The sequence below is a fragment of the Odontesthes bonariensis genome, chromosome 7, assembly GCF_027942865.1.
Source record: "Odontesthes bonariensis isolate fOdoBon6 chromosome 7, fOdoBon6.hap1, whole genome shotgun sequence".
Taxonomy (NCBI): Eukaryota; Metazoa; Chordata; class Actinopteri; order Atheriniformes; family Atherinopsidae; genus Odontesthes; species Odontesthes bonariensis.
The window spans coordinates 40,812,781-40,825,338 of NC_134512.1; the positions used below are offsets into that span (position 1 = coordinate 40,812,781).

The 12,558-nt window shown below is 47.4% G+C and overlaps 1 protein-coding gene across 2 annotated transcripts in view; it reads right to left on the minus strand.

Moving 5' to 3' along the window:
• Positions 1-12,558, minus strand: part of LOC142384534 (sodium channel protein type 4 subunit alpha B-like) — a 73,132-nt gene that overhangs the window by 1,701 nt on the left and 58,873 nt on the right. For both annotated transcript variants that reach the window (XM_075470837.1, XM_075470838.1), the window contains 4 exons: positions 11,365-11,635; positions 2,236-2,833; positions 2,013-2,157; positions 1,038-1,115 (listed from right to left, as the gene is read on the minus strand). In XM_075470837.1, coding sequence (XP_075326952.1) covers positions 1,038-1,115; positions 2,013-2,157; positions 2,236-2,833; positions 11,365-11,635 — 1,092 coding nt within the window. The remainder of the gene's footprint in view (positions 1-1,037; positions 1,116-2,012; positions 2,158-2,235; positions 2,834-11,364; positions 11,636-12,558) is intronic.

The window sequence follows — 12,558 nt, forward strand, 5'->3', positions numbered from 1 at the left end:
CTAAAAGGAGAGTTCAGAGTCAGAACCTCTTCCACTTCCTCCCCTTGGTTGTGTTTGGAACCACCTTACTAACTACCACATCTTTACTCCCAGCTAACAGGAACTCTGTCCTAACTTTAGTACATTTAAACTCCTCTACTAGACTAGATCCTGGGAGCTGGAGTATGCCTTTCCCATACAGTGCCACAGTACTTAAGCATCTAGGAACACCTAGCCACTTCCCAATGTAAAAACCAACTAATTTTTCCATTTTCTCTACAACAAATAATGGAATCTCATACACAGACAGTGGCCACATCAACCTAGGAAACAATCCAAACTGCAGACACCACAGCTTCAACTTTCCTGGAAGCTCTGATTTATCTATTCTATCCAGTCCCTCAGCAACATCTTTCCCAAACTGCACTGCCTGCTCTCCATCATTCATGTCTGCCTGGTACCACCTGCCTAAACTCTTCACTGCCTTTTCCCTTATTATTGGAATGCTTTCTTCATCTATTACAAACTTTCTTTCACTTAATTTCCCTCTACTTATTGAGATACTTCTAGACTTAGGAGGTTTGATTTTCATACCAGCCCACTTTAAATTCCCTTCATACATGGCACTGTTTTAGTCACCAACATCATATCATCCATGTATGCTCTAATTGGTGTAAGACGCATGCCATCCTGACGTCTCTCTCCACCTACAACCCACTTGGATGCTCTAATTATCTCCATCACCATTGTAAATGCTAATGGAGAAATCGTACACTCTGCCATAATGCCTATCTCTAGCCTCTGCCAAGCTGTTGTGAAACCTGCTGTACTTAGACAATAATCACAATCATAAAGCCTCCTGATACTGAAAACTCTTAGTCACGTCAGGTCATCAGGTGGTCCTGGAGTGTCCCTAGGACCTCAGAATGAGCCCTGTGTCATCTGACCTGAATGTGTTTATAACTGATGTTTGGTGTTTTACAGTTCAACAACCCAGTTTATTGTACAATATCTAAATGTTCAGAGCAAAGCGGAACAGAACAGAAAGGAAGAGGAACCTTGGATATATCGTTGATGTGGAATTTTCCCTCCAGCCTGGCTTTGAGAGCATACCTATCTCCTGATCCATCAGACTCCTGCACATATAACACATAATGATGATTAAAAAACAACAATAATAACCATAATTAGGGATGGGAATCGAGAACCGGTTCCCAGTGTTTCAATTCCTTGGAATCGTTTGGCGATTTTGCAAACGATTCCCTTATCGATTCCAGTGGGCGCGAATGACGTCACCACGCAGCGTTGCGTGGCGAGTCCAGCGCAGCCAGCAGCCAACAGTAAACATGGCGCCCAAGCGGTACAAACGCTCGAAAGTTTGGTTACACATCCCTAAAAAAGACGACTACAGGGCAACTTGCAAAGTGAATATTTCACCAAAGGGAGGAAATACTACCAACATGCAATAACTATGAATGAATGATTAACGTTGGTGAATCTGAACCCAGCAACGTTAGCAACGTTAGCATGTCCTCGGCTAACACTGCAGGTAACTAACTAACTAACACTGCCTATCATGTTAGCACCATTTGCCTGATTGTAAAAGCTGCTGTTAGTAACGGTTAAGGTTAAATGAATGCCTTCTCAGGCATTACATTTAGATGAAATCATGAGAGACAGAGCCTGACTGGCTCAGAGCCAGAGGCTGGTGGTACTACCCCCAGTTCACCTCTACCTCCAGCTTCTCCTTTCACCAGAGCAGGAAGAGTTAAATTACCCAGGCCAGGATAGACCAATGTGGACCTCACCGTTGTTGGGTTTGTGAGGTCATGACTCGTGTTACTTCTAAACTAAACAAAGTTGATGCTAATCGACCGGTTTGTTGTCCTTTTTTTCCAAATGAGAATCGATAAGGGAACCGACAAAGAACCGAATCGTTAAGCAGAATCGAAAATGGAATTGGAATCATAAAAACCTGATCAATTCCCATCCCTACCCATAATGATGATAACAATGGTAGCAGGTGGCGTTACCTGGGAGGTGAGCGCACACAGGACATCCAGGCAGCGGACCTGGTCCCCGGGAAGCAGAGGCAGGTCCATGAGGACCAGTCTGATAGAGTTTGGTTTGGGAATCTTCAGCGGCTCCTGGAGGGCATGGCAGAAATCCGACAGCTCCCTGTGGACCACAGTCAGAGCGTTAATGAGCCCTCAGTAAGGAGCCATATGTGGACGAAGCTTCGGACCGAGGACTCACCCGTACGGAATGACCTGCGAGCCGTCGGGGTCAAACTTGCTCCAGGTGTTGTGGAACATCTGCAGGTGTTCCTCGCTCAGCGGAGTGGCGTCCTCCGGGTTCCTGCTGCGGAAACTCTCAACAACGACAGCGATGAAGAGGTGGACCACCAGCAGGACGTGCAGAAGGATGTAGGAGGTGAAGAAAACGATGCCCGCCATGGGGCTGCCGCAGTCTATGTCTGGGTCGCAGTCTGGAGGGGTGTTCATGATGGGAAACAGCAGGCCGTCCCATACGGAGGACGGACCGACCGTCATCATGATGGTCATGCTGCTTCCAAACGTCTCAAAGTTGAACATGTCATCGACTGTGGCCTCTCTCTTCACGTGGGCAAAGGCCCACATGCCCACGTAGGAGTAAGTGTACACCACCAAGAAAAGGAGGAGGCCAATGTTGAGCAGGGCAGGACATGACATCACGAAAGCCAAAATCAGCATCCGGATCTTTCTGGCGTAGCGGATGTAGCGGAGGATGCTAACGACGCGGGCCAGTCGGAGCACAGCCAAGAGTCCCGGATGGAACACGTACACGGTGCTAAAATGGTTCTCCGCGAAGGAACCTGACGGGAACAAACCAACAGATTATTCTTTAAAATCATTAAAACATGAAGCCAAGCCAAGGGGATGTGGTTCCTAACAGCAGGAAGGTCCTGGTTCTGGTTCCAGCTGTTAGGAACCAGAACCTTTCTGCTGAGACCAGAACCAGGACCTTCCAGCTGTTAGGAACCAGAACCTTTCGGCTGAGACCAGAACCAGGACCTTCCAGCTGAGACCAGAACCAGGACCTTCCAGCTGTTAGGAACCAGGACCTTTCGGCTGAGACCAGAACCAGGACCTTCCAGCTGTTAGGAACCAGAACCTTTCTGCTGAGACCAGAACCAGGACCTTCCAGCTGTTAGGAACCAGAACCTTTCGGCTGAGACCAGAACCAGGACCTTCCAGCTGTTAGGAACCAGAACCTTTCGGCTTAGACCAGAACCAGGACCTTCCTGCTGTTAGGAACCAGAACCTTCCAGCTGAGACCAGAACCAGGACCTTCCAGCTGTTAGGAACCAGAACCTTTCGGCTGAGACCAGAACCAGGACCTTCCAGCTGAGACCAGAACCAGGACCTTCCAGCTGTTAGGAACCAGAACCTTTCTGCTGAGACCAGAACCAGGACCTTCCTGCTGTTAGGAACCAGAACCTTTCTGCTGAGACCAGAACCAGGACCTTCCAGCTGTTAGGAACCAGAACCTTTCTGCTGAGACCAGAACCAGGACCTTCCAGCTGTTAGGAACCAGAACCTTTCTGCTGAGACCAGAACCAGGACCTTCCAGCTGTTAGGAACCAGAACCTTTCGGCTGAGACCAGAACCAGGACTTTACTGCTGTTAGGAACCAGAACCTTTCTGCTGAGACCAGAACCAGGACCTTCCAGCTGTTAGGAACCAGAACCTTTCGGCTGAGACCAGAACCAGGAACTTCCAGCTGTTAGGAACCAGAACCTTTCGGCTGAGACCAGAACCAGGACCTTCCAGCTGTTAGGAACCAGAACCTTTCTGCTGAGACCAGAACCAGGACCTTCCAGCTGTTAGGAACCAGAACCTTTCGGCTGAGACCAGAACCAGGACCTTCCTGCTGTTAGGAACCAGAACCTTCCAGCTGAGACCAGAACCAGGACCTTCCAGCTGTTAGGAACCAGGACCTTCCTGCTGTTAGGAACCAGAACCAGAACCTTTCTGCTGAGACCAGAACCAGGACCTTCCTGCTGTTAGGAACCAGGACCTTCCTGCTGTTAGGAACCAGAACCAGAACCTTTCTGCTGAGACCAGAACCAGGACCTTCCAGCTGTTAGGAACCAGAACCTTTCGGCTGAGACCAGAACCAGGACCTTCCAGCTGTTAGGAACCAGAACCTTCCAGCTGTTAGGAACCAGAACTTTCCTGCTGTTAGGAACCAGAACCTTCCAGATGAGACCAGAACCAGGACCTTCCAGCTGTTAGGAACCAGAACCTTTCTGCTGAGACCAGAACCAGGACCTTCCAGCTGAGACCAGAACCAGGACCTTCCAGCTGTTAGGAACCAGAACCTTTCTGCTGAGACCAGAACCAGGACCTTCCTGCTGTTAGGAACCAGGACCTTCCAGCTGAGACCAGAACCAGGACCTTTCTGCTGAGACCAGAACCAGGACCTTCCTGCTGTTAGGAACCAGAACCTTTCTGCTGAGACCAGAACCTTTCTGCTGAGACCAGAACCAGGACCTTCTTGCTGTTAGAAACCAGAACCTTTCTGCTGAGACCAGAACCAGGACCTTCCAGCTGTTAGGAACCAGAACCTTCCTGCTGTTAGGAACCAGAACCTTTCTGTTGAGACCAGAACCAGGACCTTCCTGCTGTTAGGAACCAGAACCTTTCTGCTGAGACCAGAACCTTTCTGCTGAGACCAGAACCAGGACCTTCTTGCTGTTAGAAACCAGAACCTTTCTGCTGAGACCAGAACCAGGACCTTCCAGCTGTTAGGAACCAGAACCTTTCTGCTGAGACCAGAACCAGGACCTTCCAGCTGTTAGGAACCAGGACCTTTGTGCTGTTAGGAACCAGAACCTTTCTGCTGAGACCAGAACCAGGACCTTCCTGCTGTTAGGAACCAGAACCTTCCAGCTGAGACCAGAACCAGGACCTTCCAGCTGTTAGGAACCAGAACTTTCCTGCTGTTAGGAACCAGGACCTTCCAGCTGAGACCAGAACCAGGACCTTCCAGCTGTTAGGAACCAGAACCTTTCTGCTGAGACCAGAACCAGGACCTTCCAGCTGTTAGGAACCAGAACCTTTCTGCTGAGACCAGAACCAGGACCTTCCTGCTGTTAGGAACCAGGACCTTCCAGCTGAGACCAGAACCAGGACCTTCCTGCTGTTAGGAACCAGGACCTTTCTGCTGAGACCAGAACCAGGACCTTCCTGCTGTTAGGAACCAGAACCTTTCTGCTGAGACCAGAACCTTTCTGCTGAGACCAGAACCAGGACCTTCTTGCTGTTAGAAACCAGAACCTTTCTGCTGAGACCAGAACCAGGACCTTCCAGCTGTTAGGAACCAGAACCTTTCTGCTGAGACCAGAACCAGGACCTTCCAGCTGTTAGGAACCAGAACCTTCCTGCTGTTAGGAACCAGAACCTTTCTGTTGAGACCAGAACCAGGACCTTCCTGCTGTTAGGCTGGTTCCTAACAGCTGGAAGGTTCTGGTTCTGCTCTCAGCAGAAAGGTTCTGGTTCCTAACAGCAGGAAGGTCCTGGTTCTGGTCTCAGCAGAAAGGTTCTGGTTCCTAACAGCAGGAAGGTCCTGGTTCTGGTCTCAGCAGAAAGGTTCTGGTTCCTAACAGCAGGAAGGTCCTGGTTCCTAACAGCTGGAAGGTCCTGGTTCTGGTCTCAGCAGAAAGGTTCTGGTTCCTAACAGCTGGAAGGTCCTGGTTCTGGTCTCAGCAGAAAGGTTCTGGTTCCTAACAGCAGGAAGGTCCTGGTTCCTAACAGCTGGAAGGTCCTGGTTCTGGTCTCAGCAGAAAGGTTCTGGTTCCTAACAGCTGGAAGGACCTGGTTCTGGTCTCAGCAGAAAGGTTCTGGTTCCTAACAGCAGGAAGGTCCTGGTTCTGGTCTCAGCAGAAAGGTTCTGGTTCCTAACAGCTGGAAGGTCCTGGTTCTGGTCTCAGCAGAAAGGTCCTGGTTCTGGTCTCAGCTGATCTGAGCTCGGCTCAGATGTTTAGTTACTCCTCTGCCTCCTTTCGTGTCTTTCTTTGGTTTTGGATAGATTTTTAGTTAGTTTTTTCGATGTGGGAGCTTAGCTAAGCACCATTAAAAAAAAACATTACCTTAACCACTAACCAACCCCCTTTAGCCAGTGAGGAGCCACCTAGCGCAGCTAACCCCGTTAGCCATCCCTTAGCAGATCCCGAGCCTCCGGGCCCCCGGGCAGGTTGGGACTTTCTGGAGCGGTCCTTAACTGGTTCAGGTCCTACTTAGAAGGCCGGAGTTATTTTGGTACAATTGGCAGCTATGAATCTGAGCGAGTGGCCATGACATGTGGAGTCCCCCAGGGGTCGATTCTTGGACCTCTTCTGTTTAACTTGTATAAGCTCCCTTTGGGTCAGATATTACAGAACTTTTACATCAAATATCACAGTTATGCAGACGATACACAACTTTATGTGTCTGTCACCATGGCGACTGCAGCCCAGCAGACGTACTGTGTCACACTGGAAAAAATGCCCCTCGAAAAATAAGTAAAAAAACAACAAATAAAAGACGTTTTTGTTTGAAATAAGCAAATAAATCTGCCAATGGAACTAGTGAAAATCGGCTTGTCAAGATTTCTTGAAATAAGATGTGATATTTAGGACTTTTGAGTTAAAAGTGATCTTGAAATTAGCTTAAAAACCTCTTCAAATGAAAAAAAAGCTTGTTTTATATGATATGTGACTCAAAACAAGATGTTTTCAAGACTTTTTCACTTAACAAGATATTCCAGATGTATTCTATTAAAACAAGTTCCTATATCTGGCTGAAATGGTGCTTGTTAGGCAGTTGTGTCTGATATTAAGTGTAATGAACACTTCAATCAACAACCTCCTATCATTTTTCCACTCTAAGATCGATAACATACACACCAGCTTGTCACCTCCACTGCCACCACCCCCAACTCTGAACCTCCATTTCCCTCATCCCCCGACCACCAGCTTTCCATCTTCTCCCCTATAACCACAGCCGACCTCTCCAAAATACTCTCCACCATGAAATCATCCACCTCCCCCCTGGACCCCATGCCTTCTGAGCTTGTCAAAGCCTGTTTCACCTCCCTCGCCCCACTCATCACGGACACCATCAACTCCTCCCTTACCTCCGGCACCGTCCCCTCTCCTCTTAAACTTGCTGCCATCACCCACCTCCTTAAAAAACCTGGCCTTGACCCTGACGACCCCAACAATTTCAGGCCCATCTCCAACCTCCCATTCCTCTCAAAAATTCTGGAAAGAGCCGTCGCAGCACAATTAAAGCAATACCTCCTCTCCAATAACCTGTACGAAACATTCCAATCTGGCTTCAGAACCCATCACAGTACCGAAACAGCACTTTTAAAAGTCACCAATGACCTCCTACTCTCCTCCGACTCCGGCTCCCTCACCATTCTCCTCCTCCTCGACCTCAGTGCTGCCTTCGACAGCATCAATCACTCCATCCTCCTCAACCGTCTGCAAGCCATTGGCATCATCAACTCTGCTCTCTCCTGGTTCACCTCCTACCTGTCTGAAAGACTCCACTACATCTCCATCAACAACCACAAATCCCGCACCGCCCCTGTCTCACACGGAGTTCCCCAAGGCTCAGTGCTCGGACCAATCCTCTTCATCCTCTACATGCTCCCACTGGGTCACATTATCCGCCACCATGGTCTTCACTTCCACTGTTACGCCGACGATACCCAGCTATACATCACCACCACTGCCATTACTGCTGCCATTCTCTCCACCCTCACCAATTGCCTAACTGACATCAAAGCCTGGATGAATCACAACTTCCTCAAACTCAACAGCAATAAAACTGAAATGATCATCTTTGGCCCAGAATCCACCCTCCCCACCTCCCAGCATTTCTCACTCTGCATTGATGGTCACCCCGTCACTCCCTCCCCCCTGGTCAGAAATCTCGGCATCATCATGGACCCCACACTCTCCTTCAAATCCCACATAAACCAGGTTACCAAAATAGCCTTCTTCCACCTCCGCAACATTGCACGCCTTCGCCTTACTCTCTCCCCCTCAGCTGCCGAAACACTCGTCCATGCCTTCATCACCTCCAGACTCGACTATTGCAATAGCATCCTGTATAGCCTCCCCTCCTCTGCTCTTCAAAAACTGCAATATGTCCAAAAGTCGGCCGTCCGACTGCTCACTCACTCCCCCTCCAGAGAACACATCACTCCCATCCTTCAACAACTTCACTGGCTTCCAATAAAACAGCGAATCAACTTCAAGATCCTTCTCATCACCTACAAAGCCCTCAATAACCTTGCACCTCCATACCTCACAAACCTCCTCCACCCCTACTCCCCCACTCAACATCTCCGCTCCTCTGATGCAAACCTCCTCACTCCCATCACTAAGACCAAGTACCGCACCCTTGGGGACAGAGCGTTCTCCATCGCTGCCCCCACCCTTTGGAACTCCCTGCCCCCCGCCATCCGGAACTCCGATACACTCCCCTCATTCAAAAGCCAGCTCAAAACCCACCTGTTCAAAATCACCGACAACACCTGATAAAATGTCCCCCCCCCCCCCCCCCCCCCCCCCATGTGCCTAAAGTCTGTAACAGTGTTTTTCTCTTGTTTATAATGTCTTGTTTTTTATCTCTGCTTTCTGTTTGTTCCTTATGTAAAGCGTCTTTGAGCAGTTGGAAAAGCGCTATATAAAACCTATGTATTATTATTATTATTATTAATGAGATATTTTAACTAGAAATGAGACAAATATACTTGGTAAGACTTGGATTTTTTCCAGTGTCTGGAGGAAGTAAACACCTTGATGAGAGAGAATTTTCTACAATTAAATGAAGACCAAACTGAGATCATTCTGTTTGGGAGCAAAAAGAAGAGGGTCAGCTCATCCAGAACGCTGCTGCTGGAGTTTTAACCCGGACTAAGAGATCTGAACACATCACAGCAGCTTTAAAATCTTTACTCTGGCTTCCAGTCAGTCACAGAATAGATTTTAAAAGCCTGCTGATGGTTTACATCTGTGATCTGTTCAGAGAATATAAAGCCAGCAGAGCTCTTAGATCCAAGGACTCAGGTCAGCTGGTCCAGTCCAGAGTCCAGACTAAACATGGAGAAGCAGCATTTAGCTGTTATGCTGCAAACAAGTGGAACAAACTGCCAGTGGAGATTAAACTTTCACCAAATGGAGACATTTTTAAATCCAGGTTAAAAACATTTCTGTTCTCATGTGTCTATGCATGAAATCTGCACGCTATCTTTGAACTTATCTGGACTGTTGCTGGTTTTTAAATTCATTTAAATGATTTTATTTGTTTCTCTTTATATTCTTTTATGTATTTTTAATGCTTCTTCCACTCCCTGCTGCAATGCTTTTATTTTATGTGAAGCACTTTGAATTGTTTTGGAAATGTGCTACGAATAAATCTGATTTGATTTGATTTAATTGGCAGCTCTATAGTCAGAAACGTGGAATTAGAGACACCAGCGGCCATAGTCAAATGCATTCCAGGGGCCAGAGCGGGCAGCGTAGAATCCTATTTAAAACTGCTGGCTAAGGATAAACATTAATACGGTAAAATAGTTATTCACGTCGGCGGTAATGACACCCAGTCACTAAAATCAATGTTGCATCGGTGTGTAATTTTGCCAAAACAATGTGGGACTCCGTAGTTTTCTCTGGACCCCTGCCAAATCTGACCAGCGATGACATGTTTAGCCGCATGTCGTCCTACAATCGCTGGTTGTCTAGATGGTGTCCAGCAAACAACGTGGGCTATAGGGTTGGGTGATGTCTTCTTAATTGGCAGAAGACAATGTTTACAGTGAAACATCGTGATGGACGATGATATCGTCGTGGGGGGGGGGTTGGGGGGGGGTTGGCTACGACTTATTAATGATCAAATAATAATAATAAAACGGTAGTATATAAGCTACATGGTGATGATTCTACACAGACTCCCCAGGCTTTAGCTGTAAGGGGGGAAAAAAAAACATCCTTCCCATTGCGTTTGAATGGCCCGTGCCAGAATGTCACTATCCCATAGATAGCCTACTTATTTAACCTACTTAATTGTAACAATAAATAAATATTTAGGCCATCATAAAATATATAATAATAATCTACTAACAACGGCAATTTAATGGTAATACATTTAAAACTATATATTTTGTTTTACTAATGCGCTTTGGCGCGCTGCGCGTTATAAAAAGCTGCCGTTCCATTCCTGAATTTTAACGGTTAAAAGCATCCGTTTTATTCCGTTAGAGGCTCATTTCATTTCAACAGCTGGCAACCTACCATGACGCAGGAGTTGGTTGGAAAGAAGGGCACCACTTCGTCTATTTGGAATTTCTTTGGTTTTGAACCAGATGAGCGTGGGCTGCCAAAAGATTTAAATAAATGTGTCTGTAAGATTTGCGCATCTGTGGTCCGTGCCAAAGATGGACAGATAACAAATCTACGCGATCACCTGCGTGTTCACCATCCTGAAGAATATGCAACGATCAACGTGTCTGTGCGCTCAGGGCTTGCCAAAAAACGCAACCGAGCATATCTGTGATGTTTGCGAAAAGCACTAAATATAAAACTGACAGTGACCGGTGGCAGGAGCTGACAGGTGTTGTAACTCGCTACCTGGCCAAAGAAATGATATCGTTCAACACGTTCGAGAAGCCCACTTTCAAGGCCATGCTACACACCTTTGACAGGCAGTACGAGTTGCCAGCCTTTGCACTGCAAAGTTAATGCTTTAGCTGAAGTTGAACGTCATACCACCTTTTCTGTTGACAATGAGCAAGTTTCCCGACGCACTACGAGCAGTTAGCGTGAATAACATGAAATGTTTGACGTGGGAAAAACGAAGACAAGCTGTAACCTAGACATAATACCCTAATAAAAATAATAAGAATAATAAATTATATAAGAATAAGCCAATTAGGCATATTTGTAGCATAGGCTATTTTAATTTTCATGCCTGACTCTAATTCATATTACCGTAGTTATATATATTCCTTAAAAAAAAAAAAAGGTGGGCGTGGCATCACGATGGTTACCATCCATCGTGATGGTGGGTCATAAATGACGATGCACGATGATATCGTCCATCGGCACAACCCTAGTGGGCTACAGAGATAATTGGCAATATTTCTGGAGAAAACCTGGTCTGAAACCTGGTCGAGGTCGGCTCCTTGGTATAATTCACAGCTCTGAATGTAAAGCAGACTGGAAGAAAGCTGCAGGGACAGCCCAATAATAAAGAATAACAAGACAAAGACAAAGAATATAAAGCTTGAAAAACTCTACAGTTCGAAGGTCATGACATGAGATGATGTCATCAGCCACTGACAACTCACCTACGATTAACCCGATGAGGACGGCAAAGTCAATGATGTTTAAAACAGAGCGGAAGTAGTGCTGCCTGAGAGCAATAATCTTCAGGATGAACTCGGTGAGGAAGATAAAGATGGCGGCGTTGTGGAACCACATCACGACCATAAATGGCTTGTAGCTCGAATCATCCGTCTCCACCATCAGAACCACCATGTACACACAGATCATCGCCGCCATGAAGACTTCAAAGGGCAGGGCGGTTACCAGGTCATAGAGCCAAGCCTGGCAGCAGCTCTGGAAATGGACAGGAAACAGATGTTCAAAGCTGGGTGACAACCTGAAGAAAAGTTTAAAATCAGGCTCCACCCAAGTCTGTACACCATTAATGTCACAGTACACCCTAACCCTACCCTACCCTTACCCTTACCCTAACCTTACCCTAACCCTACCTTACTGTCACAGTACACCCTAACCCTACCCTTACCCTAACCCTACCTTACTGTCACAGTACACCCTACCCTTACCCTACCTTACTGTCACAGTACACCCTACCCTTACCCTAACCCTACCGCTACCTTACTGTCACAGTCCACCCTACCCTTACCCTAACCCTACCTTACTGTCACAGTCCACCCTACCCTTACCCTAACCCTACCCCTACCTTACTGTCACAGTACACCCTACCCTTACCCTAACCCTACCTTACTGTCACAGTACACCCTACCCTTACCCTAACCCTACCTTACTGTCACAGTACACCCTACCCTTACCCTAACCCTACCCCTACCTTACTGTCACAGTACACCCTACCCTACCCCTACCCCTACCTTACTGTCACAGTACACCCTACCCTTACCCTAACCCTGCCTTACTGTCACAGTACACCCTACCCTTACCCTAACCCTACCCTAACCCTACCTTACTGTCACAGTACACCCTACCCTTACCCTACCCCTACCTTACTGTCACAGTACACCCTACCCTTACCCTACCCTTACCCTAACCCTACCTTACTGTCACAGTACACCCTACCCTTACCCTAACCCTACCTTACTGTCACAGTACACCCTACCCTTACCCTTACCCTAACCCTACCTTACTGTCACAGTACACCCTAACCTTACCCTAACCCTGCCTTACTGTCACAGTACACCATACCCTTACCCTAACCCTACCCTAACCCTACCTTACTGTCACAGTACACCCTACCCTTACCC